The sequence below is a fragment of the Dama dama genome, chromosome 5 (assembly GCF_033118175.1).
Source record: "Dama dama isolate Ldn47 chromosome 5, ASM3311817v1, whole genome shotgun sequence".
In the NCBI taxonomy this organism is placed as follows: Eukaryota; Metazoa; Chordata; class Mammalia; order Artiodactyla; family Cervidae; genus Dama; species Dama dama.
This window is the reverse complement of record NC_083685.1, coordinates 130,213,233-130,239,669: the sequence shown is the minus strand read 5'-3', so window position 1 is coordinate 130,239,669 and position 26,437 is coordinate 130,213,233. Positions and strand designations below refer to the sequence as shown.

The 26,437-nt window shown below is 44.5% G+C and overlaps 2 protein-coding genes across 6 annotated transcripts in view; both read right to left on the bottom strand.

Annotated features, from left to right (window-relative positions):
* Window positions 1–409, bottom strand: part of ABCA6 (ATP binding cassette subfamily A member 6) — a 61,381-nt gene extending 60,972 nt beyond the window's left edge. For 4 of the 5 annotated variants that reach the window (XM_061144997.1, XM_061144999.1, XM_061145000.1 and 1 more), the window contains exon 1: window positions 247–406. The gene's annotated coding sequence lies outside the window, so the exon portion shown is untranslated. Of the gene's footprint in view, window positions 1–246 lie in introns of all 5 variants that reach the window. The other variant, XR_009693119.1, reaches the window with a different exon arrangement.
* An 11,187-nt stretch (window positions 410–11,596) lies between these two features.
* LOC133057887 (ATP-binding cassette sub-family A member 10-like) overlaps window positions 11,597–26,437 on the bottom strand; it is a 55,341-nt gene continuing 40,500 nt past the window's right edge. Inside the window, exons 27-40 of the mRNA XM_061144996.1 lie at window positions 25,304–25,420; window positions 24,137–24,217; window positions 21,965–22,056; window positions 21,146–21,266; window positions 20,388–20,505; window positions 19,926–20,017; window positions 18,546–18,724; window positions 18,206–18,281; window positions 18,002–18,096; window positions 17,157–17,276; window positions 16,933–17,073; window positions 14,408–14,487; window positions 12,363–12,418; window positions 11,597–12,245 (exon numbers count right to left, since the gene is read on the bottom strand). Coding sequence (XP_061000979.1) covers window positions 12,147–12,245; window positions 12,363–12,418; window positions 14,408–14,487; window positions 16,933–17,073; window positions 17,157–17,276; window positions 18,002–18,096; window positions 18,206–18,281; window positions 18,546–18,724; window positions 19,926–20,017; window positions 20,388–20,505; window positions 21,146–21,266; window positions 21,965–22,056; window positions 24,137–24,217; window positions 25,304–25,420 — 1,467 coding nt within the window. The 3' untranslated portion in view covers window positions 11,597–12,146. The remainder of the gene's footprint in view (window positions 12,246–12,362; window positions 12,419–14,407; window positions 14,488–16,932; window positions 17,074–17,156; window positions 17,277–18,001; window positions 18,097–18,205; window positions 18,282–18,545; window positions 18,725–19,925; window positions 20,018–20,387; window positions 20,506–21,145; window positions 21,267–21,964; window positions 22,057–24,136; window positions 24,218–25,303; window positions 25,421–26,437) is intronic.

The window sequence follows — 26,437 nt, the reverse complement described above, 5'->3', positions numbered from 1 at the left end:
CAGTTTTCATATCGAAATACTCTAGATGAGTCTCCCTTAGCTGGTACAGAAGCAAATTCTACTGTTTTCCTATGTTCTATTATATTATCTACCCAACCAAAGTTGGCTGGGAAAAAACAAACATTTTGTCGTTAGGTCTTTAGTACAGAACACAACAAGTATTTGGAAACATCTGGAAAATAGATTGATTTTCGCAGAGTCCACCCGAATATTTGTCACAGCACAACAAAACGGAGCTCTACTTACTGTCAGGATAATGAGAGAAAAAGTGCCCTGGAAAGAGGGTCAAAGCACAGCTCTTTTTGCCTGAGGCAACAATGAAATGTCTTTATGGCCACTTCTTCCTATATTCCTTCAGTGAAGGCTCACTCCCAGCAGCTCTCACCCAGGCTGGCTTCTGAGAAGGGGCGGAGCCGGACCAAGCTGCTCATGATGAGCTTGTTTTGTTTTCTGTCTTTTCTTCCCCAAGCCAATTATTCTGCAGGGAAATGACTGTTCCGTGGTTGGTTAGGAATTAAACAAGCCCCCGGTTTGTTCACTTGGCCTTTTAACTCCAGGGATCAGAGGAGATAGTAAACAAGGAAAACAAAATTAGCTCTGCTACTGTGATGAGACCAAGATGGGATAAAAGGCAATGAATGAGCGACTAACCAAACAAAATGGTTAAATTTGTATGAGAAATCTTTAGCCATTTTTTTTTTCTTCTCACTACTAATGCCTAAACGTGGTTGCTGTTGACATATCTGACTAACACGCACTACAGAACGTTGTTGCACTATAGGAGCTGAGTTGTTTTGTTTTTGTTTTTTCTTTTTCCCTAAAAATGCTAAGCAATGCATAGTCTGCCTTGGAGAAACATCTAAGTCGGACTAGGGAGGAATTATGAACGAATTCCTTTCTCCTGCTCCTTGCATCATGGATACAGGATTTCATAAGGCATCTGAGCAAAACAAAAGTAAGTGGATTGCTAAGGACTGCAAAAAAAAATTAGGAAAAGATTCAGGTCAATTTTTGTATGTAAAGACTAGGGGAAAAAACTGAAATGTATTCAGTTCCCGTTGTATCGTCTATCTTTGTAAAGAGTGACAAACTTTTCTTGACCTGCCAAAGTAAACCACTGAGACCAAAGTCTGTGAATTGGGAAATCTCAAATATTTGACATAGCTCCCAAGGCACAGATGTTAATATTCATGAAGCTGAGACATGTTCTGGAGAAAAGAGGTATAATTTTAAAACAAACATTTAAAGTCATGATATTTTGTATAGACATTTCTCTCCTTGGTAATCAGCTCCAGTTTTGAAAATAGTTAACAGTGAAACAGTACGTGTCTTTTACAGTAAAAACTGGCAAAAACATAGAAATGCAGATGTTCTAAATGTCTCAGGGAAGGGGGATGGGGTAGAAGTTTGTCAACACTGTTAAAAGTTTTGTATCAGTGAAAGGTCAATGACCCACAAAAAAATCTAAGTTTCCTTTAAATCGCTTGAAATATATTTTGGATTTTTATTAATTTTGTTCTTACACTTCTTTTAGACCCTATAGACTCCCTGGTTGCTCAGCTGGTAAAGAATCCACCTGCAATTGGGAGACCTGGGTTCGATCCCTGAGCTTGGAAGATTCCCTGGAGATGGGAACAGCTACCCACTCCAGTATCCTGGCCTGGAGAATTCCATGGACTGCATAGTCTATGGGGTTGCAAAGAGTAGGACATGACTGAGCTACTTTCACTTCACTTCTTACACTTAAATTAAGATTCACAACCACAGTATCAATAATTAGTTACATATATTTTACTAGTTTCACTTCTTATCATTGCTTCTTGAGTGTTCTTTCTATTCCTCTTTCTTGACATCCTTATTCTGATTTATTTTTATTTGGGGCGAGGGTGCTATTTTCCTTACTAAAACCTGAGGCAGTCACCGTCAACACGACCTACTGTGATGAGGAAAGGCCCGACTTCCAGCTAGAAACACATCGAAATAGAGAGTAAAACGTGAAAGTTCAGATGTATAACCAAACTTTAAAAAGGAAGAAGAAAAGGCAGAGGAAAATAAGAATCACTGGAAGAAATGGAAAGAAATGGAGGGACATTGTTACAGGCCAAAAATGAGAAGAGAACTTCAAGTCAACACCGTGAATGCTGCGTCAGAAACGCAAATCCAAAGAGGTGCATCCATACGCCGGGACCTTGACTCTGTCTGCCACAGGTTATAGAGCTGGACCTCGTACCTCTGCATGAATCTAGACGCTTCACAGGACTGTGCAGTTCTCAACAGGCATTTTATAACAGGGGAAATACAGGGAATAAACAAGAAACGGTATGATATTTTGTGGAATTGATGTGAGTCCTCAGATTAGAAAATCAATGTATCCTATGCAGAACTAAAAACAAACAAAAATTCAGCAACTATTTTGCTGTGAGTTTTCAAAACATGTGTTGTGCTGCACTAAGTCACTTCAGTCATGTCCAACTCTTTGTGACCCTGCGGACTACAGCCCACCAGGCTCCTCTGTCCGTGGGATTCTCCAGGCAAGAATACTGGAGTGGGCTGCCATGTTCTCCTGCAGGGCATCTTCCTGACCCATGAGATTAAAAGATGCTTGCCCCTTGGAAGGGAAGCTGTGACAAACCTAGACAGCATATTAGAAAGCAGAGACATCACTTTGCCAACAAAGGTGTGTATAGTCAAAGCTATGGTTTTTCCAATAGTCATGTACAGATGTGAGAGTTGGACCATAAAAAAGGCTGAGTGCTGAACAATTGATGCATTCGAACTGTGGTGTTGGAGAAGACTCTTGAGAGTCCCTTGGAATGCAAGGAGATCAAACCAGTCAATCCTAAAAGAAATCCACCCTGAATATTCATTGGAAGGACTGATGCTGAACCTGAAGCTCCAATACTTTGGCCACCTGATGTGAAGAGCTGATTCATTTGAAAAGACCCTGATGCTGGGAAAGAATGAAGGCAGGAGGAGAAGGGGACAACAGAGGATGAGATGGTTGTATGGCATCACCGACTCAATGCACATGAGTTTGAGCAAGCTCAGGGAGATAGTGAAGGACAGGGAAGTCTGGCGTGCTGCAGTCCATGGGGTAGCAATGAGTCAGACATGACTTAGCGACCAAACAACAACAATAAAGTATTCATTTACTGTAAACAATTTTGTGAAAGAGGAAGCAGAGCTTTTGGTCCACTACACATTTCTTCAGATCTGCTGAATCCCAGCAATTCAGAATCTTAGAGAATTTTTAGAGATTTAGGAATCTTAGAGATTTCTATGATTTTGTAGAGTTGTAATTGCTAGTTGGGACCACAAATGAACTTGACATGGGAATGGATAATAATAGGAAGTCACGTGTGTATTATGCCATTGTTTTCCTCTGAGGTTGTTGAGAGGACCCAAAGTTATTCAGGTTACTGTCCTCCACTGGAAATCTCCATTTCACCTAAAAAGCAGCCCTTGTGGGTGGGCAGGCATTTGAATGTGCTTGAATAAGGAAAAGACCCTAATGCTGGGAAGGATTGAGGGCAGGAGGAGAAGGGGACGGCAGAGGATGAGATGGTTGGATGGCATCACCGACTCCATGGACATGGGTTTGAGTAAACTCCAGGAGTTGGTGATGGACAGGGAGGCCTGGAGTGCTGCGATTCATGGGGTCGCAAAGAGCCAGACACAACTGAGTGACTGAACTGACGGACTGAACTGAACAAGGGGGGGCGGGGGCGGCAATGGTGGTGGGACCAGGAGCACAGGTGTGGATCTTGGCCTTATACAGGGGAATGTTATTCCACCACACAAATGGGAATGAAATTCACGTTAATGGGAAGAAAGTCTATGTGCTCTGCTGTGTTTAGTCACTCAGTCGTGTCTGACTCCTTGCAGCCCTATGGACCATAGCCTGTCTGGCTCCTCTGTCCATGGAATTCTCCAGGCAAGAATACTGGAGTGGGTTGCCATGCCCTCCTCCACGGGATCTTCCCGACCCAAGGATTGAACCCAGGTCTCCTGCATTGGAGGTGGGTTCTTTACCATCTGAGCCACCAGGGAAGCCCAGTGAAACCTGGTTGGATGCTGAGGTTGTGAAAGTACATGAAGACATTCTCTTTTAATTGCTTTCATTTCACAGTCAAGAGGAATGCAAGGTCTTCTCCTGAGAGTTTAAGAAAAGAATGACAATCTGAGAAGCAATGTATTTGACTACGTCATTGAGTTGGTTATCCAATTCAGTGAAAGAGTGACTATGTCGGGGATGCAGTGGAGTTGGCAGGCAGAACTATGGCTCCACTTGAAGTCATGTTCATCCACTTACAGTGAGACTTTATGGGGACTTCCCTGGTGGCCCAGTGGTTAAGAATCTGCCGTGCAAGGCAGGGGACTCCAGTTCGATCCCTGGTGGGCAACTAAGATCTCACATGCCGTAGAGCTACAGAGTTCGTGCCCTCCGGAGCCCGTGAGCCACTGTGGAGAACCTACTCACCGCAACCACCGAGCCCAGGCACCTCACCTATAGAAGTCACGCGTGGCAGTGAAAGATCCTGTCTGCTGCAACGAGATGCAACATGGTCAAATGAATGAATGAATAGATAAGTACAAAAAATAGAGTCCTTTTATCATTTTGTTCATGTAAGTCTTCTCCCAGTGCTGATCGCCTTCATACAGGTTTAACCAAAACTGGGGTGTTGCCGGGCAACTGTGATAAAGAGTGAGAGGTCAGGCACTGAAGGTCTATACGAGGAAGGGTCTCCTCACGGAGGACCCCCACATGGAGACGGTTGATACCACTTCTCTCTTACCAGCGTGGTTTGGTCTGCTGGCTCCTAGATTAAGCTTTCAGGTCCACAGCAGAGAGTGTTCTTGGCGTGTTCAGAAAGAGGGTGGACTTTGCGTGGCCTGGCTATAAACAAACCTGAATGAAGCAAAACAAAACACGTGGTCATGACTCACTTTCTAAAGAAGCTTTCGAGTAAACGAGAGCTCAGCAGCTTGGCAGCATGTTAGCGCTAGCCACGAGATTTCTGGAATTTTAGCTGCAGCAGTCGCTTTAGCCATCCATCTACTTCTTCCTCTTTTTTGCCTTTTCTCGTACAAGCTTCCACATTTTGCTTAACTGCTTTATGAAGAACATATACAGACACCTACCTGTGGCCGGAATCTCTAGGATCAAGTGTCAGGATTGTAACAGCATTGCCCGAGGATAGACTTTCAGCACGAGGAGTTCGTGTCTGTAAATTTCCCCAGCTGCCAGCATGTCGGCACTCACTCAGACCTCTGGGGGAGCTGGCTGGGCTTGGCACCGCTCCAGGCTGCTGTTATCCTCAGTTTGGAGTCACATGGGGGAGGGACAGCTGCTCGGGGCCCAGCCCGTGAGCCTGACGAGAGGAGATAAGCTAGCCCCGCAGAAGGGGAAACCGGTGTGAGCTCAACGAGCACTTCTGAGTGTAACTCACGCAGAGTTCAAAACGGCACTTTTTAAGAATGTCCCTGCTTCTGGAGTTTGTGTTCCTCTCTGTAGAGAGCTTTGCTGGCTCTTCTACTAAGGCTCAATCTTTCTCTAGTCAAATTCTCTTCTTCCGGCCAATAACTTTTTCCATATCACACAGAGGTCTAGACCGCTCAGCAGAGCGGTCAGTTGTCATGGACCCTCTTGGAAGCCGATTTGGTCAATGTTACTTTTTTTTTTTTTTTTTTTTTGCAGCTTCCATTGTGTCCTATGTGGTCATCACAGTGACGGTGTTAACTGATGAGACGATTTTTTCCACTCCGTGTGACCCTCAACCTGGCTCTGAGGAGGGAGAAATACAGTATCATGTCCCTGGGAGAATGAACCTTTTTTTTCCTAGGACTTCTCTTCAGTGCCAGGTGAGACGTCCCCATAGTTTGCTCATGCCTCCAGGACTCCCCCTCTGAGGAGGGAGAACAGAACAGGGGGTTTTCAAATTCCACTCCCTTCCCACCGTTCACACTGTTCAATCCATCGGAGAGGGCGATCTATGTAAGCCATCTTTTTTGGTTTCTTTTTTTCATTTTATCGATAGCAAATAGAATCAAGGTCTGTGGCTCAGTGGTAAAGAACCTGCCTGCCAATGCAAGAGACTTGAGTTTGATCCCTGGGTCAGGAAGATCCCCTGGGGAAGGAAATGGCAACCCACTCCGGTATTCTTGTCTGGAGAATCCCATGGAGAGAGGAGCCTGGCGGGCTGCAGTCTATGAGGTCACAGAGAGTCGGACACGCCTGAGCGTCTAGACAACAACAACAACAAATGCAGTAAAGTGAACTCTGGAAATGGGCACTTGAGCTGTCCTGATTGCCAGCAGCTTCGAATCCCTTCATCGGGAGATTGCTGCTGTAGAGGGGCTGACCTCCATGGCGAGTCGGGCACCTGGCTGCAGAGTGCCCGAGATACTCAGGGAGCCCCACGTTGAAAGCCCAGGCACAGACAGAACCCCTGACCCAGGCATCCCAGCAACGGACTCCACGGGAGCAGGCAGATGGTCACCAAAGACCTACGTGCAACTGCCTCAGTTGCAGCATTATTGACAAAAGGGAGGTTTAGAAAGAACCTAAATATCTTTCAATCAATTTTCAACTAAATATTGTGGGTACATCCAAACCCTGAAATAACACACAGGCACCACAATCAATGACATACAAATATAATCAAACGAGGAGGTGTGATGTTCATAGTATGCTGTTAAATAAGACAATTTGAAAACAAGTGACTTGCTAGTATCCTATGTGTATAGGACAGAAAAATGTATTAACTAAGCAAGAGAATGTCCATAGCTTAGACTGCTTTACATTGTATGATTTTTTATAGCAATCATGTATTATGTCAGAATTATTTTAAATTATATTTTAGAAAACAGAAAGGATTAAATGTGCCATTGGAACCATTTTTAAGCGTACAATTCCATGACATTAATCACATTCCCAATATTGTGCAACCATCATCCCTATCTGGTTCCAAAACTTTTTCATTATCCAAAACAGGAAATCTGAAACTATAAACTCCCCATTCACCCTGTCCCTAGCCCATGGAACCTTTATTATTCTTTCTACTTCTGTGAATTTGCCTATTCTAGATATTTCCTATAAATGTTCCTATTCATACAATACCTGTGTCTAGTTTATTTCAAGCAAATCTTATACATATACTTTACAACAATTTTTAAAAACCGGATGGACTGAGACATTGAGAATTTCTGGGCAAGAAATGTCCATTCATTTTGTCTGCAGCCGTCAGTTTTCTCTCTTTGCTGGCGTAGAGCTGCTTTACGACGTCGTGTTAGTTACTGCTGTAGAGAGACGTGAGTGAGCGATGTGAATACACGCCCCCCCCTCCCTCGTGGGGGTCCCTCCCACCCTCGCCCCCAGATGTGTGAGCACCACTGCGCGTGAAGCAGCCGTGGGAGCCTTCACAGCACCCAGAGCTCAGCTCAGCACTCCGTGGAGACCGTGAGCATTTTCAGTCCCATCCAGAGCTATCCCGTGCGTCATCCAAGGCACTGGCTTCTGTATTCAACCCATCAGCATCTGCTCTGCTTCTAACACCACGTGTTACGAACATCTGGGTGTTGGCAACGCCCGTGAGCTCTGCCTCCGGCCAGCCTGCCATCTCTCTGCTGCCTCTGATGCTTTTCATGGTGGCCTCTGTGTCGGTCGGCTCTCCTGCCGCTTTGGGAACAAGCCACATTTTGCACAGACCTTGTTGTGTGCCTGACCTTGTTGTTTGTCTGATCTCCTGTTCTTCCCAGCTGTTCCACTGGCCCCTTTTAGACTGAATTCCCACCAGGTTGATTGAGATATAACCGACATAAAGCATTGTGTAAGTTTTTAAGATATACAAAGTGTTGATCTGATACACTCCTATATCGCAAAATGATGACATGTGTTAGGGAACACAACGTCATGCAATTGCCAAGACATCACATAATTACCATTTCTTTTCTGTGGTGAGACTGTTTAGGATTTACCCTCTTAGCAACTGTCAAGAATGTAGTATTGTTAACGAAGGTCATCCTCATGCATATTAGATCCCCAGGAGTATTCATTTATCACTTGAAGTTTACATCCTTTGACCAGTGTCTCCACATTTCTCCCACCCTCCACCCCGGAGACCACAGCTCTACGGCTTCTGAGTTTGGCTTCCCTAGACTCCACACTTCAGTGAGATCATACAGCTTTGTCTTTCTCTGACTAAGTTCACAGGATGATGCCCTCAAGGTCCTTCCACGCTGTCACCCGTGGCAGGATATCTCGCTTTCTTGTGGTTGAGTAGTGTTCCTCTGTGTGTGTGTGTGTGTGTGTGTGTGTGTGGTGTGACCTTCTTTATCTGCCAAAGGACACTCAGGTGGTTGCCTCATCATTGCTCTTGTGAATGACGCTGCAGTGAACGGGGAAGGGCAGATACCTCTTCAATATCCTGTTTTCAGTTCCTTTGGATATATAACCTCTGGGGGGCTTGCCGGATCACACGATTGTTCCATTTCTAACTTTTCAAGGACACCCCATCCTGTTTTTCACAGCAGCTGCACCCGCTGCCACCCCCACCACAGCACACAGGTGTTCCTGTCTCTCCACACCCTCGCCAACACATGCTATCTCGTGTTTCTGATGACACAGGTTGACTTTTACAGTTGGGATTCCTGGACCACATGGATAGAATTCTTGTCCTGCCACTAAAGCACAGCTCAGACTTTTTTCCAAGCCAGTGTCTGGACCAGCTTCCCAGGAAGTGGGTGTCTCCTGCCCCAGCCTGAGCGGCCTTCCACAGGAGCCAGCTTCATGCAGAATCGTTGTCCTAAGTCCTTGCTTCTCACCCACGATAAACCACCGCACCTCAGGTGGGCACACACATCCCATTTGCACTCTTAGGGGTTGATATCCGGGTTCAGTATGATGCTGGGCCCCTGCGACTCAGGCTGAAGCTTATGGAACTTAAGGCATTGAAGTAGTTTTGTCTTATTTTACCTGAAATTTCATGCATCTGCAACGGGAGGGAGGGCTGTGTGGAAGGACACACTCTATGCAGGAGTCAAACTCCGATGGGTTTCATTGAACACAATGAACGCAGAGCTTCACAGCTGCTTCAGGGGGAACTGCCCTCTGGAGGGACGAGGCCAGGGCACTTCTTTTTTAAAAAAGATCTATTTATTCATTTATTTGGCTGCTCCGGCTCTTAGTTGCGGTACTCAGAATCTTTGATCTCTGTGGCGGCGTGCAAACTCTTAGTTCCCTGATCAGGGATGGAATCTGAGCCCCCTGTGCTGGGAGAACGGAGTCTCACTGGACTGCCAGGGAAGGCCCCAGGGTCGTTCTCAACAGAGGGCTGACCATCATCTGTATGGTCGATCCAAGAGCTCGCATCTAGCCTGTGTGCTGTTGGTTATAAAGACAGTGCAAGCAGAAGCAAAGCCAATCTCAAGCTTCAGCTCTCCGGAACGTGAACTGGGAAGCGGAGGAAGCCAAGGACCACGGAGAGAGGAGAGGAGGCAGGAGGGACGGAGGCGGCCGCGGTGTTGGGCAAGACTTGAAGTGAGCAGGGCTTGAAGCGGAAGGAGGCAGCTGGGCGCAGACGCCCTGAGCCAGGTCCCTGGAGGAGGAGGTCGGCCTGTCATGACGCACAGCAGCGCTTGGGGGCGCCACTGAGGCCGCACACGCTCCAGGTCAGGGACACGCGGGGGCATCTGCCTCCAGGAAGAACTTCACGCCGGCTCTCAGAGGCCTGCTGCTATTCTGGGCTATGCCTGGGATTACAACAAGCCCCTCCTTACCTGAGTCAGCAAGTGGAGTCTAGTTCTTGTCACTGGAGAAAGCCCAGGAACCCAGGAAATGCTACCAGTTATAGAGATTTGTGAAATACGAAATCCCCATGGATGTGGGGATTTTGCAATTAGTTAAGACATCATGCTGAAAACACGGAGAAATTCTACCTATTATTCCCAAACGGTGCTTTCTCGGTGGTCGTACCATGCCTTCTCTGCGGCCATGGGCACCAGCCAGAAAGCCATCACTTTAAGGGTAAAAGGAATGAAGCCCAGCAGAGTTGCATGGTCTCCATTTATAGCAGCAGGAAATTTACAAAGGGAAAGTCCAGGGCGCCCTGCTCAAAGCAGCTAAAGAAATCTGCTAGGGGAGGAGACTTTCTCTGACAGCTGGCGGGGTGCGCTGGCAAACAGCCGCGTCCGAGGAAATCACAGGGCCTGCTGCTGCCGTCTGACCGCTTCCTGTCCGGCTGGAGCGAGGCCGCTCGTGGAAAGGGGCGGGCGCTGCCTCTCGCCGAGGCCCTCCTTAGAGGAGCTAGTCCGGCGTGCGCGAGCCTGCAGCTCGCCCCCGCCTCCTGCTGCTGGCGCCCCTTCACTCCGCCGTCCCCACCTCTGTCCCCCGCTCCTGACTCTTCCCGCCCGCTCCCTGACGGCGGCCCGACCGTACTACGGCACTTTTCAGCGTCCTGTTCTGTAAGATTAAAGGTGCTTTACTTTAGGTTCGTTTTTAAGGTATTATTTGTGTGAAAAGCATTATAAACCTGCAGCAGTGCAGGGCTGTATAGATGATTGTGTGGGCTGGGTGCCTAGGCTACCTTTGTCAGACTTTTGAACAAATCAGACGTATGAACCTGGCCTTGGAATGGAACTCGTTCGTGTCCAGGGGACTAACTGTAATGTATATGAAATAATATCTGGCTTGAAATAATGTGTCACGTTTTTATGCACACTTCAAGCATTCTCCTGGGTCAGGAGGAAGCAGCTGCTCTTCACTGAGGCCCTTGTTTTGACCCGTGGTGATGATCCATCACAGCCACGAAACAACCCCCTGCCCCACCAGTAGAGGTGGAAAGAGCCATTTGGAACAGTCTAGGTAAGGGGACAAATCTTACCTCTCAGTCTGCGCCAAGCTGGAGACAAAGGAGCTGATCACAGAGCAGATAAGAGAGGTCAGCAGATGAGCAAAGTCAGAGTCAACAAAGAGCCTGAGGCAAACGTTCCTGCTGCTTCCTTGACTCAGAGGCCAAGGATGGACACTGACTTTTTCTACGTGTCAGAGAACAGTCGGCAAAGTCTCATAGAGCAGAGAGCTAAGAGTTGATATCTGAGCTACGTACTCTTAAGACCATATCAAACAAGATTTCAAAGCAGCTCATCACAGCTTTATTTATAAATGTGCATGGAACCAGACTGTCAGGCAATAGTAAAAAGGCTAACATGGTAGAACATCAGAGGAATGCCACGAAGCTGCTACAGAACACAGAAGGGTTATAACGACATGGGAGACGTCCCGGAAATGGTAAGTGAGAAATATAAAGAATTACTAGGCTCACTCATACCAACTTCGAAAAAGTACTCCTGAAAAGCACACTGAATGTAGGTCAGCCAAAATACTTACTGTGGTTTTACCACAGATCCCTGTTATCTCCACTCACATGGTTTCCATAACCCTGAAGCTAGCATTTACTTTATAATCATACTATGTGATTAAATCTAAAAGTTATACTGTCACCCATCAACTTTTTAGATCTTCTGACAGTCTGTGTCACATTAAGTTGGTACTTGAGTAAATAATGCTTTAGAAAGATGATACACTTAAATTCTAGGGTTAAAAAGCCTACAAGGTTTTATTTGTAACACGTGCTGAGCAGTCAGCCTTATTGAACAACACAGCACTTGTCTAACATCAGCTGATTTCTGAATTAAACACAAAATAGGCCTAATCAGTGATTAATATAACATCTGATTGCATTAATGTTGTCTGCTACATTTCCTTATCTTTGTCTCTTCTCTCCATTCTAAAATTTAAAAAACCATATGAAATCTTAATCATGGGCTTTCCCTGGAGATCTAGTGGTTAAGACTTCTCCTTCCACTAGAGGGGTGTGGGTTCCATCCCTGGTCGGGGAGCGGATATGCCACATGATATATGGCCAAAAAAAAAAACCAAACATAAAACAGAAGCAATACTGTAACAAATTCAATAAAATCTTTAAAAATGGTCCACATCAAAAAAAAAAAAAGATCTAAAAAACGTAACCATTATCGAATGTTTAAACTACTGAATGTTAACTTCAGTAATATGAAAGCTTCTTCTACAATTATGGAAACTAAGGATGCAGTGATAGCTAACATCAGACATGAGGAGGTTCAGGGTCTTAAGACTCTTCCTGTGGCAGAAGTTTCCATCTGACTGTCGTATCAATGTCATCATCCAAATTCCCCAGCTCCTGCTCTTTGGAGAGTTCTAAGAATACCTAAGTCGGAAAAATAAAGAAGGGAATGAACATGTCAGGGAGTTTCTGAAAGGTGGGTGTACCCAGAGACTCACACAAAGATTCCCTGGGTTGATGCTTGCAGGTTGAAAACCTCACCTGCTCCAAGGTGGCCTGGGAAAGGCTGTATTCTTCCAGGTCGAAGGTCTGTTTCACTGCGTGTAAAGGGGCTGACATTAGTGGCTTGCACATCTGTCATCAGAAGTATTTTCAAAGCTGGCAACATTAACAGCAACTTCGAATCCAGGAGATATTTTAAGATATGGGCCAAGTAAATTGAATTTTCTTGAAGAATACATTAAAGAGTGCTGATATGGCTAATCAAAAGAGCAATGCATTCATGTGTAAATGACCTGTAAACCTCCTTCTCATTAAAGAGAACCTTGTGTCCTACTTCCAGAACCTACGTCTGGAATCTGGTTCCAGATAAGAAAAGGAGTACGTCAAGGCTGTATATTGTCACCTTGCTTATTTAACTTCTATGCAGAGTACATCATGAGAAACACTGGACTGGAAGAAGCACAAGCTGGAATCAAGATTGCCGGGAGAAATATCAATAACCTCAGATATGCAGATGACACCACCCTTATGGCAGAAAGTGAAGAGGAACTGAAGAGCCCCTTGATGAAAGAGGAGAGTGAAAAAGTTGGCTTAAATCTCAACATTCAGAAAACTAAGATCATGGCACCTGGTCCCATCACCTCATGGGAACTAGATGCGGAAACAGTGGAAACAGTGTCAGACTTTATTTTTGGGGCTCCAAAATCACTGCAGATGGTGACTGCAGCCATGAAATTAAAAGACGCTTACTCCTTGGAAGGAAAGTTATGACCAACCTAGACAGCATATTAAAAAGCAGAGACATTACTTTGACAACAAAGGTTCGTCTAGTCAAGGCTATAGTTTTTCCATTGGTCATGTACGGATGTAAGAGTTGGACTGTGAAGAAAGCTGAGCGCCAAAAAATTGACGCTTTTGAACTGTGGTGTTGGAGGAGACTCTTGAGAGTCCCTTGGACTGCAAGGAGATCCAACCAGTCCATCCTAACGGAGATCAGTCCTGGGTGTTCATTGGAAGGACTGATGCTGAAGCTGAAACTCCAATACTTTGGCCACCTCATACGAAGAGTTGACTTACTGGAAAAGACCCGATGCTGGGAGGGATTGGGGGCAGGAGGAGAAGGGGACGACAGAGGATGAGATGGCTGGATGGCATCACCAGCTCGATGGGCATGGGTTTGGGTAAACTCCGGGAGTTGGTGATGGACAGGGAGGCCTGGCGTGCTGTGAATCATGGGGTTGCAGAGAGTCAGACACGACTGAACGACTGAACTGAACTGAACTGTGTCCTACTTCAGTATTCAGCCTTCTGAGTCTCTGTACCTGTATGCTTTGGTCTCCAAATCAACTGCTGAGCATTGCTTTGTTGTTACTGTATAGCAGTTAAGTTGTGTCCAACTCTTTGCGACCCCGTGGACTGCAGCACGCCAGGCTTCCGTGCCCTTCACTGTCTCCCATTGGCTCAGTGAGTCTGTGATGCCATCTAACCATCTCATCCTCTGTTCCTTCAGTCTGTATTTACAGATCCATGGAGTAAATTCCCTGCTGGTCCCTGTTCAGTAAACGCCACGCTTCTCACACGTCAAGGTACCATAAACACCCAGTATGAGCTGTGGTCAGCATCTCTGAAACCAGTTCAGAACCGCCTCTCCGACCCTGACGCGTCTCATCCCGGTGTTTTTCAGTCGTCCCAGCACTGACATAGACACACGGATCAATGGAGTGGGAGCGTCTGGACAGTCGGGTTGGACCCGTGGCTCCACGTTTCTGCTCCCTGTGCCTCTGACTTTGACAAAAATGGAGCTGCCAGCAGCTCACCTTGGTGTTCTTTGGGATGTCACAATGATAATTATGCTCCACTGGTATGCAAGGGAACCAGGACACAGTGTTCTGACTTATTTCCTAGGGAGGACAGGGGGAATCGGGTGGTGTGAAGCCAAGTCTAGGGTCGCCCATGCATTCCCTTTAAGATTTTTATTCAAGTGGAAATTTTCCAAGGTTTGACTGATTGTACTTGAAGTTATCTGATATGCATTCCACATGAAAATATTTACAGAACATTAAGTCTGAACAGTCTAAACTCACCTGCCTCTAATTTGGAAAAGGTCTGAGACAGAGGGTGAACATCCTCTATGGGTAATTTATATGCCATCACGAACGAATATCTGGGAGGAAGAAAGGGTGAGAGTTACTAATCCTTCAACATTACAATATTGGGAAGGACTTGACAGCAAAAATAACCAAAGCATTTTTTAAAAGTTTCCTTTAAATAAAAAGCAAACAGTTCAATTTGATAAAGCATGAACCTGGGCCAAAAAATTATCTTTAGTCATAAAAATCTATTTACAAGAAAAATCTGCTTTCCCCTAATTTATTGTTCAAGATAAATTCTGAAAAATCGCTCTGATAAGCTTTCATACTCAGGCTGTGGTGTCTTTCTTTTGTATTTTATTTCTTTCTCTCAAAAGCCAATCTTTCTATGCTCCCTGGAACCTTTTAATCAAATTTTCTTCTTTTCAATCTTTTGTACAAGAATTAAAACTTGTAGAGCTGTCTCCCTTTAAAAAATTCTTCCTTGACCTCTAACCTTCCCAAATATGTTCACCATCCAGGACCTCATGTTGCACAATTCAATGAACATTGTTTGGTCCTTCTCGTTTAGACTTCTCAAAAGAATTAAATAAAATTCACACAAACTTAATAACTTTCTCCTTTTTATTATTTATTATGTCTTTGCTTTGGGGTTTTTACATTAATTTTTATTGGAGCATAGTTGCTTTACAAGGCTGTGTTACTTTCGACTATACAGCAAGATGAATCAGCCATATATAGATAAATACACTAGCCCCGCTTGTTTGGATTTCTTTCCCATTAGATCACCATGGAGCACTGAGTTCCCCTTCAGTAGGTTCTCATTAATTGTCTATTTTACACACACTATCAATAACGTACACGTCAATCCCAATCTCCCTGATTCATCCCATAGCCCCTTCCCCCTTGAAGAGAAAAGTAAACATCTTACATTAATGCATGTATGTGGAATCTAGAAAAACGGTACAGATGAAGCTATTTGCAGAGCAGAAACAGGGACACAGGTAGAGAACAAATGTACAGACATCTCATTACACATCATGGATGTGAGCTTTCTCTCCATCTTCTGTGCGGAGAGCTCATTCTTGACTGGAGCATTTACACGTGATGTTTTCTCAAAAGAGTGACTCTTACCGCATTTTTCCACTGGCCAAACCCGCTCAGCCTTAAAGTCCACCCTTAATGTCATTCCCTCATTCATTCGCATCTTCCTTTGCTAGTACTCTTTCCTCAAGCACCGTAAGAACCTTGTCTATCTACTGCCTAGTCCATACACAGCCTCCAGCCTCCAGCACAACACATGCTCAAAAGTAATAGTTTTTAAAAAGAGTAGTAGTGTGTAAGAAAACCGTACACCTTTCAGTGAAATTCTGGCTCAGTCTGCTGTTCACATGGGTTTGCTTATCTTTATTTGTAACTCACAGCTGACCTCATACGACTTTAAAGGAACCATTCCCTTCTCCAGGGGATCTTCCCATCCCAGGGATGGAAACCAGATTTCCTACATGGCAGGTGGATTCTCTACTGTCTCAGCCACCAGGGGAGCCCAAAGGAACTATAGGGAGGATCAAATGATTTCTAATCAATTAATTTAAGATAGAGTCAGGGAAGTTCCCTGTGGTCCAGGGGTTAGGAACCCACCATTCAATGCAGGGGGGGCTCTGGTTTGATCCCTGATTGGGGAACTGAGGTCCCACATGCTGAGGAGCAAGTAAACCCACGCGCCAAAGCTAGAGTCTGTGGGCCACGAGAAAGAGCCCGCGCGAGTCAGCGAAGAGCCCGTGGGCTGCGACTCAGCCCTGATGGGGCCAAAGAAGTCAGTGGGATAGACAAAGCCAAACTGCCTGTGGAGCAGGAGACGGCAGCCCACTCCAGTGCTCCTGCCTGCAGAATCCCCAGGGACATCCTGAACCCCATTACGGTAAAGTCAGCCTTTCTGAAGCATGGGCGTCGGTCCGAGGTCTCGGTATAACTTCATCTTTGGTAAAATGTTACAGACTGATACAGAATTTTCATTGGCTATTTAAAAAAAACCCATTCAATCGATGATCAAGCTTATGCTGACCCCCCTCATCTCTGTCATTCCACAGTTCACACACACACACGGACACACACACTGTCCACCTGTTCTCAATACGGAACACTCACTGAGAACTTTTCAATTGTTGTCTAACCTTCTGTGCTTCCTTGTTGTTTAGTCGCTAAGTCGTGTCTGACTCTTTATGACCCCGTGGACTGTAGCCCGCCGGACTCCTGCCCATGGGATTCCCCAGGCGAGAACACTGGAGTGGGCTGCCATGTCCTCCCCCAGGGGATCTTCCCGACCCAGCGATCACTCCCGCGGCTCCCGCATCCCAGGCGGCCTCCCGCTGGGCGGTCAGGGAGGCCCCTCCCTCCTTCCGAGCGGCCCCTCCACAGCCTGTTGGTGACCCACAGGCAGCCGGGGCGCCCTCTTGCCGCCCTTCTGGACAAGACGAGGCCGTGGGTGCTGGAGGCCTCGCGCCTGGGGCGGCCCTCACCTCTCCTGCCGAGCAGCCTGGGGGAAGAGCTTGAGAATCTCCATGTGCAGAGGCTCCACCCGGGTGAGCGCCTTTACCTTCACCTCCAGTAAGTAGTCTTTGCCAAACTTGCTTTTCAGATGCTGAACAGAACCGATACACCTGGTCCAGGGAAGGGAAAGAAGAATTGAAAGAAAAGAGACGCCTCCTGGGTTCTCCTGCCCCTGCATCAGCCGGGCACCCACCTCAGCCTCCCGGACACCATGACAGCCACACGATCGCACACGGCCTCCGCCTCGGCCATGGAGTGGGTGGTCAGCAGGGCGCTCCTCGCTGTGTTTTTAACAATGGCCTGGATTGCCTGCCTAGAGACAGAGTAAGGGACTGTTTGCACTTCGAAAGTCATCTGGGAAAACAGATGAATGGGAATGACAAGGAGGCCTAAACAGAGAATGCTGGGAAAAAAAGAATCTTTGGAGAGAAAGAGGAAAAATTGTGTTAGGTAATTATATCATCACATCAACAGGCTTCACAGAATGAAAAGCAGATGTCTGAAAAGTGTGACTAACTTGGTGTTTGTTTTGAAGAACAGGAAAACACCACACTGTAGGATTTTCAACAACTGAAAAATAAAATAGAGGAAGAAAGAGGCAGGGGAGGACTAGTAAGAGAAAGAAAAGTCAATCGAATGCATTTGAGAGTCCATTTGATTCTTAAAATGTCAAGTTTTTCCTTCCTTGAGGAAATCTGAGTGAGTGAGTGGTAGTCACTCAGTCATATCCGACTCTTTGTGACCCTGCTGGACTGCAGTCCGCCAGGCTCCTCTGTCCATGGGATTCTCCAGGCAAGAATACCGGAGTGGGTTACCCTTCCCTTCTCCAGGGGATCTTCCCAACCCAGGGATCGAACCTGGGTCTCCTGTATTGCAGGCAGATTCTTTACCGTCTAAGCTATCAATATATTAAGTTTTACTGAATCAAACAAAAGAGGGTCTGAGCCTCAAAGGTTAGTGGAGAAAACGAAAAACCTCAATGAGCCATCACTCTAGACTTAGACGATTGACACTGACACTTAACGTGACGCCCCTCACCACATCTGCAGCTGCCCCTCGGGGTCCAGCCCCGTGGTTGGCTCGTCCAGAAGCAGCACGGCCGGGCTCCCCAGGACGCTCAGCGCGAAGCTCAGCTGCAACGGAGAGGAGCCGCGTCGGCGCTGGCCTGGGGGCGCGCGGGGCAGGGAGCCCTGGTGCCAGCCTGGGGGCGCGCGGGGGTAGCCCGGCCTCGCCCCATCCTACCTTTCTCTTTGCCCCTTTGGGTAAGGCCTTGGCGGGGAGTGCCATCTGGTCCTGCAGCTTCAGGGCGTCTGCCAGCCTGCGGGAAGCACTCTGATTATGTCTGTGTCTAAAACGTCTAGGGCACCCCAGCACTTCCAAGCAGAGAGGAGTGCACAAAGCCTCCTTCACAGGGTCCCAAACAATACATGTCTTGACTTGGTTCTCATTCAGATTTGCAGTCATTTTATTTGCATGAAAGCTAAAGGCATGGTTCATCATCTCCTTTCCACATTTCATGAATAAGTTCTGTGTCCCCTCTTCCTCCAGCTACAAACAGCACGCTGGAGGCTTCGCTCCGCACCTGGAGACGCTGAGAACAGCCTCCTCTTTGGGCAGGCCTTTCACGGCTGCATACAAGTCCAGGTGTTCTTGGACCGTGAGGTCGGGCCACAGTGCGTCCTCCTGCGGACAGTAACCCAGGCGCCCGAAGCCGTCGTCTGCCTGCTGCGTCTGAGCTGTCCCACTGCCACTGAAAACCACCTGCATCGAGCAACAAAGGTCAGCTTCACATCTGCCTTCCTCTGCAATCCTCCTACTTCTGAAGGAGATGAAAACGACCACTCAGCTACAGCCCTTCTTCAGCATGCAAGAGGTGTTTTATAAATTCATCTGTGTATTCTTTTTTTTTAATCATATGATGCTGGAGAGGGTGTGGAGAAAAGGGAACCTTCTTACACTGCTGGTGGGAATGCAAGCAGGTACAGCCACTATGGAAAACAGTGTGGAGGCTCCTCAGAAAACCTAAGAGACAATTACCATGTGGTCTAGCAATCCTAGTCCTGGGCATATACCCAGATGAAACCATTATCAAAAAAAAAAAAAAATGCATGCACCCCTGTGTCCACAGCAGCACCATTCACAACAGCCAAGACAGGGAGACGCCTGAACACTCGTCACAGAGGGGCAGACAGAGATTCACAACAGCCAAGACAGGGAGACGCCTGAACACTAGTCACAGAGGAGCAGATAGAGAAGATGAGGCGCATACACACGATGGGCTACTATTCAGCCATTAAAAGGAATGAAAGAATGCCATTCGTAACAGCACAGATGCAACTGCAGATTATTTTACTAAGTGAAGTAAGAAAGAGAAAAACAAATATCGCACATTAGCACATATATGTGGCATCTAAAATATGGCACAAATAAACTTATCTAGAAAACTCACAGACACAGAGGTCAGACTTGTAGTTGCCAAGGAGGATGTGGGGAGGGAGGGGTGAACTGGGAGTTTGGGGTTGGTATAAGCAAACTATATATACATATATATATAAACACATATATACAATGGGTAAACATATATATAAACACATATATACGAAGGGTAAACAACGAGGTCCTACTAGAGCACAGGGAACTATATACAACACCCTGTGATAAACCATAATGGAAAAGAATGTCAAAAAAAAAGAACGCATATACGTGTATAAGCGAGTCCCTCTGCTGGAGAGGGAAGCCGGGCGTGCTGCAGTCCATGGGGCCACAGAGGGGCAGACATGACTGAGAGGGAACGGAACGGAGCTGAACTGCCGTGTGGCAGACACCGGCACAGCATGTAAATCAGCGACACTTCAGTCAAACAGAAACCACTGGACTGGCCGATGAGAACAACACAGAGAAGCCACTGACGCTGAACAGGACACCCCCCGGCTGTGAGCCGGCCACCTCCCACGCCACGTACCACTCCCGCGGTCGGCTTTGTGTCTCCAGTTATCATTTTAATAGAAGTGCTTTTCCCAGCTCCATTGTGCCCCAGCAATCCCAACACTTCACCTGGAAAAACGTTCACCATCACTTTTTGTACTTAAAGAGTCAACTAACCTAAAATCACTTAGATCAGGAATGTTTTGAAATAAAATAGCATTTTCAGACAGCACCTTTGTCATATCTGCATTAGTGAAAAGACTGGATTTACATGAGAAGAATTTGGACACCTGGATCCAAGATCAGCTGGTTTTTTTTGACATTTGATCTGGGACAGGATTTTGAAATAAAAACGTCTCTCTGCCAGCAAGTCAAGTATTTTTATAATTACATGTTAACTGAGATCTATGAACAGACTGGAAGAATGGAAAATCATTCCCTTCATAGTGTTAAAACTAGAGAATAAGGAACATCCTAAAAAAACAAAACATTTCCAAACCTTTGTTGATACAGAAGGAAACATTCCGAACGGCTGTTTTCGTCTTTCTGGCTGAAAAGCATCTTTTCTTTTTCTGTTTATATTTCTTGTGTAAACAGCTTGCCATTATTACTGGCTTCTAGAAAACATGGGAGAGCATGATTTTCCTCTTATTGCGTATTTTGTGCATTCATGTTTCACCTTTCATTTCCTAGGCTATGAATTTAACCAGATTTTTGGGCCAATAGTACTTTAGCCTCTTGTTTCAAATAAAACTCTCAAATGTACATTTACGAATGAGGACTTCTTTATTAACTTCTTATGAAACTAATTTCTAAGCAAATATATTTCTTTTGTGTTATGCTAACCTTGCCATTTGCATTAATTGGCCTTCTTATTAATTTTAATGCAGTATAAATTCACCTGCTTTTTTTCATATACTATTTAGAATTATTGACATAACAATTTCAATATGTGGCAAAATGGAATTGAAACTCTTCAAGATGTGGGATTTTGTTAAAAATTGAGAAAGAATATCAGAATTCTTGAACTGCTTTGATGAATGAAGATTAAAATCCACCAAAAAAAATGGAAGAAGAGAAGATTAAGAGTGGTGACTGGATAAATTCTTCAAAAGGTAATGACCTGAATATGAACTACAAATGGAAGGATTACAGATGCAATAGCAAGTTTTCACACTAAAACCAACACTTTGCCCACTGTATAAGACAAGCTGACTATCTCAGTGCTTCATCAGAGGCTCAGCCGTTTGTTTTTACCTCGTCCAAGTTGGAAGCAGTGAGTGCATTCGCTGTTTTCACTCTTTCTGCTTGAACGTCTTCATCCTCTTCTTCCGGTTCTTCTGGGTTTGGACGATATTCCCTTCTTCTTGGAGAGATTCTACAGAGAAAATAAAATAACATTAAAATGAAATTCTCACTGTACAACCACTACCAGGAGAATATGGCTTCAATGATTTAATTCTTTTTCTTTCTTTTACAAGAATATAAATGATTACTTAATGACCTGTAAGATTCTCCTTGACAGTAATAACTCTCTCAAGTAGCCAAGTCCCATGAAATACTCTTTGACTATTTTTTCTCTTTAAAACCTTTTGTCTCACCAGTCGACCAGCTCTCTAAAGCCTCTCAAATACAGACTTAGTCTTCAGTCTGTTGCCATCTAGGTCATCATCACGTTGCATCATAAACGATCCCCATAACTGGCCTCTCTTGCCTTTTCAAACATTTCACGATGAACTCATTTTTCATTACTGCATCTTCTACTCAGAGACCCGTACTTCTCATAAGCAGGAGAAAAACAACACTTGATGCTTAACCACTACATGTGCAGTGCACAAGATAAATACCCAACTTGCCTAAAATCACAAGACCCATGTCTTAGAAACTGTACTCACTGCATTCAATGTAATTCTCATTTTTTTTGCTTTTGTTTTTTTTTTTTTTTTCAGAATAATATTTCCCAGTGGGCCTAGCCAATAGTTTGGATAGTAAATCCATACTAATAAAATGATGTTAAATGTACTGCTATACATATTAAATGTTTAAATTATATTCAGATGTTAATGTTCTCCCAACCTGAAAAATGGATCTTTCCTCATTGTTTCTTTTCCATACTTCATTTCCAGGCACCGTATAATAAAAAGAAAAATGATCATCTGAAGGTACGGCTAAAGGCAATGAAAAATGAATAGAATATTAGTATCATCTTGGGATTCAAGCTCCCTGGGAAATATATGCCTTCTGTCATAGGAGATTTGATCATTTTCTCATAATTTGATAAAAATCTTATAAAATGCTTATCACTTCAGATCTAAAGACAGACACAGACTGTAGGTAAGGGGATGGAAAAAGGTATTCCCTGCAATGCAAATGAAAGGAAAGCTGGAGGAGCAATGCTCACATCAGACAAAATAGCCTTTAAACAAAGACTGTGACAAGAGACAAAGAAGGATATTCATGACATAGGGAGCAATCAAACCAGAAGAGACACCAACTGTAAATATATATGCATCCAATGTAGAAGCACCTAAATAAAGTAAATATTAAGAGATATATAAAGAGAAACTGACAGTGATACATTAATAGTGATGTGTGATGCATGCGTGCTCAGTCATGTCTGACTTTGCAACTCCATGGACTGTAGCCTGCCAGGTTCCTCTATCCATGGGATTTCCCAGGCAGGAATACTGAGCTGGGGTGGGGGGGTGGGGGTTGCCATTTCCTTCTCTGGGGGATCTTCCCAACCCAGGGATCAAATCCATGTCTCTTACATCTCCTGCATTGCAGGTGGATTCTTTACCAATGTGTCACCCGGGAATCCCCAGTAGCAGGAGACTTTAATGTCTCACTTATATCAATGGACAGATCATCTAGGCAAAAAGTAAATAAAGCAACACTGGCCTTAAGTGATGTATTAGATCAACTGGACTTTATATATACATATAAATTTCATCCCAAAGCAGCAGAATATATCCCTTTTAAGTGCACATGGAACATTCTTGGAACAGACATGTGCTAGGCCAAAAAGCAGGCCTTGGGAAATTGAAGAAAACTGAAATCACAACAAGTGTCCTTTTCAACCATGACTCTCTGAGACTAGAAATCAACTATAAGGGGAAAAGTTGCAAAAAACACAAACATGTGGAGGTTAAACAACTGTATAACTTTAGCATTTATTCATGGTCAGCAGAAAACCACCGTGTATGACACATCTCTATGTACACTGAATAAAATAAAAAGAACAAACATTCAGTATATAAACATCTGTGTGAAATGTATATATTTTATACATTTATGAATTTATAAAAATTTAGAAAATTTTCTCCCTTGTTAAATTCTTTTTTTGCCAAAAAGAGAAAACAAGAAGCCTGTTGTCCACTGTTTCCCCCTTACTCCTCATTTACTATAATGCACAGAAATAATATTTACATTTTGCTTCAGTATTTTTTTCCCAGTATAAAATTCCACTTCCTTTGTTCTCTTTATTCTTCATTATTCAAATTAGCTTCTTTTTAAATCCACATTGAAATGATTTTTAGGCACACAGCACCTTTGGTATTTTTTATAAACCACCTCAAATTGTCTTTGGATACGTGTATCAGCAATGTATAGTAATAGCAATAATAACAGCAATCTAGTCTTTAGAATTTCTGGTATATATTATACTGTTCTTGCCTTAAAAATCCCATGGATAGAGGAGCCTGGTGACCTACAGTCCATGGGGTCTGAAAGAGTCGGACATGACAGAATGACTAAGCATACACTCTATATAGAAAAATACTTTTAGGTATTACCATTATTGGAGAAGGAAATGGCAACCCACTCCAGCATTCTTGCCTGGAAAAGCCCATGGACAAGGGGCCTGGTAGGCTACAGTCCATGGGGCCGCAAAGAGTTGGACACGACTGAGCGACTTCACTTCGTTACCATTACATTGATTATAGAAAACAGTGGTGGTGATGGTAGTGGTTTAGTTGCTCAGTTGTGCCTGACTCGTTGGGGGCCCATGGACTGTAGCCTGCCAGGCTCCTCTGTCCATGGGATTTCCCAGGCAAGAATACCGGAGTGGGTTTCTGCTGCATTGGCAGGCAGATTCTTTACCACTGAGCCACCAGGGAAGCCCGTAGAAAACAGTAAGAGCAGGTATTTGGGGGAATATTTCAATTTGCCATTCTTTGAATAAGAACAAGTATATCATGTGGCTATAAATCCCATGTAGTATATACTTAGGTAGAAATATTTTCTTACTATGAAGATTGTTAGGAGAATGATTTCAACAATTCCACTTCTCTCAGAGTCCTGACTTCTGGACCTTCTTTGATACAACTGCTGAAGAAAAACAGGGCTGTATGAAATTTCTCTGCATCACAAATAGAACGTTCTTATGTTAAATACGCCTGAATCCTATGACTTGCTATTCCACAGGACACTAGGGAATGCTCTGTGAATTGGGACAAGACTTGTTCTCCGACACTAAAATCTGCTGGGAGGCGACACCTTTCCTTGGTTATAATCTCCAAGACTTTCTGTATTCTGGCTCTGCGCAGTGCGTGAGTGCATGTGTGCTAAGTCACCTCCGTTGTCTCCAACTCTGTGTGACCCCAGGGACTGTAGCCCGCCAGGCTCCTCTGTCCATGGGATTTCCCAGGCAAGAATACCGGAGTGGGCTGCCATTTCCTCCTCCAGGGGATCTACCTGACCTCGGGATCAAACCCACATCTCTTACGTCTCCTGCATTAGCAGGCAGGACCTTTACCACTAGCGCCACCTGGGAAGCCCCAATTCTGTGCAGTAGGGATTCGCAAGTTCCTTTTTAGTGGAAGTGACTAAACACACAAATGTGAAGTAGTTGAGATTCACTATCATGTCCCCAGAATTCTCAGTGGCACCTGGACTCTCCCAGAAGTTCCTAATAGCATCTTGTTTTCCTTCCTGCACCAATCACTCACCCCCAGAGCAATTTACCGACACTGGTGGTACAAAGAGCATAAAATACCACATCTTCCCCGCAGTCCTCTGTTATAGGGAAAGGTAGAGCTAAGCACAAAAATAATTTTCAGATATTTATCAAAACTGAAATGGGAAACTTCCACTTCACGGTGAGGAGAGAGTTCTGTAACAGTGGGAAAAACATAGTCCTTTCTTACAATCCCCTCTTGGAATTCATAAACCACAGCTGGGTTTCCTGTTGCATTTCTAAATGGATTTACCTGCTTCCTTCCAGGTATGAATAATGGGTTCAGGGTATTTGCAACTTTCAACTCTATACAATTTTTTCACGTTTTCTTTTCAGAATTTACCAGCAATTGAATAATTTCTAAAATTTTATTAAATGTACCTGCTCCCATATCAGAAAAGATTTAATTAACAAGTTACATGGTCAAAGTCAAAAATAAAATAGGTAAAACTGCTTACCTCTATCATTTCGGAGAGAAAAAAAATTGAAGTGCACGAAGGTATTAAAATTATACATATAATTATAATATTTCCAGAATGAGTTAGTCCCAGGAGGATGAGCATAAATAATGAGATCTAAAGGAAAAAAATCCACAGATATAATTTGCTCAGTCATATTTAATATGTTTTCTATAAGTAATCTATTTTCCTAGAAAGATATTCCCATTTTCAATTTTCAGCTTAAGTACAACAATATTGAGAGGACTGCCTCTTTAGGAAGCATCAAAGTGTCATTACAACTGAAAGACATGATTACTATTAAAGTCTGACATAAACATCTAAAGGTGCTGTACTATCTGGCACGGATATGCAGCAACAATTAAAAAGAGGGAGTATGCCATTGTTTTACTTTATGAACATAAATCCTCATATGCTTTCAGCACTAGCATACAATTAACCTCTTGTCGAATGGTATTGCAGTACCATAGTTTTAGGAATAACAAAAGGATAAGGAAGGGAATAGAAGCTTCTCTTAGCATCTACAGAATACTGTTTACCAAGCACTTTGATGAGCAGCTCGCCAGCACTGTGACAGCGAAAGCTCTTGGAGAGACCCAGCCCTAACCTGTAAAGTGCTACTGCTTTATATACGTCTTCTCCGAGTTCAGAGAACTGAACCTCAGAGACCTGAAGTCGCTTCGCCCAGTATCGTACAGCTGTTTAATGCCAGATTTAGAATCCACACCTAGGCTGTCTGACTCCAGAGCCTAAGTTCTTGCCCTCCATACTTATATAAGAAGAGGTTGGGGACTTCCCTGGAGGTGTTAAGACTCCGCTCCCAATGCAGGGGGTCCAGGTTCAATCCCTGACCCAGGAACTAGATCCCACAAATTGCAACGTAATATTCTGCATGCTGCAACGAAGACTGAGGATACCACATGCCATACCTAAGACCTGACACAGCCAAATAAATAAGTATTTTTTAAAAACTAGAGATACCAAGGGAACATTTCATGCCAAGATGGGCACAATAAAGGAGAGAAATGGCATGGACCTAACAGAAGCAGAAGATATTAAGAAGAGGTGGCAAGACTACACAGAACTGTACAAAAAAGGCCTTAATGACCCAGATAACCACAGTGGTGTGATCAC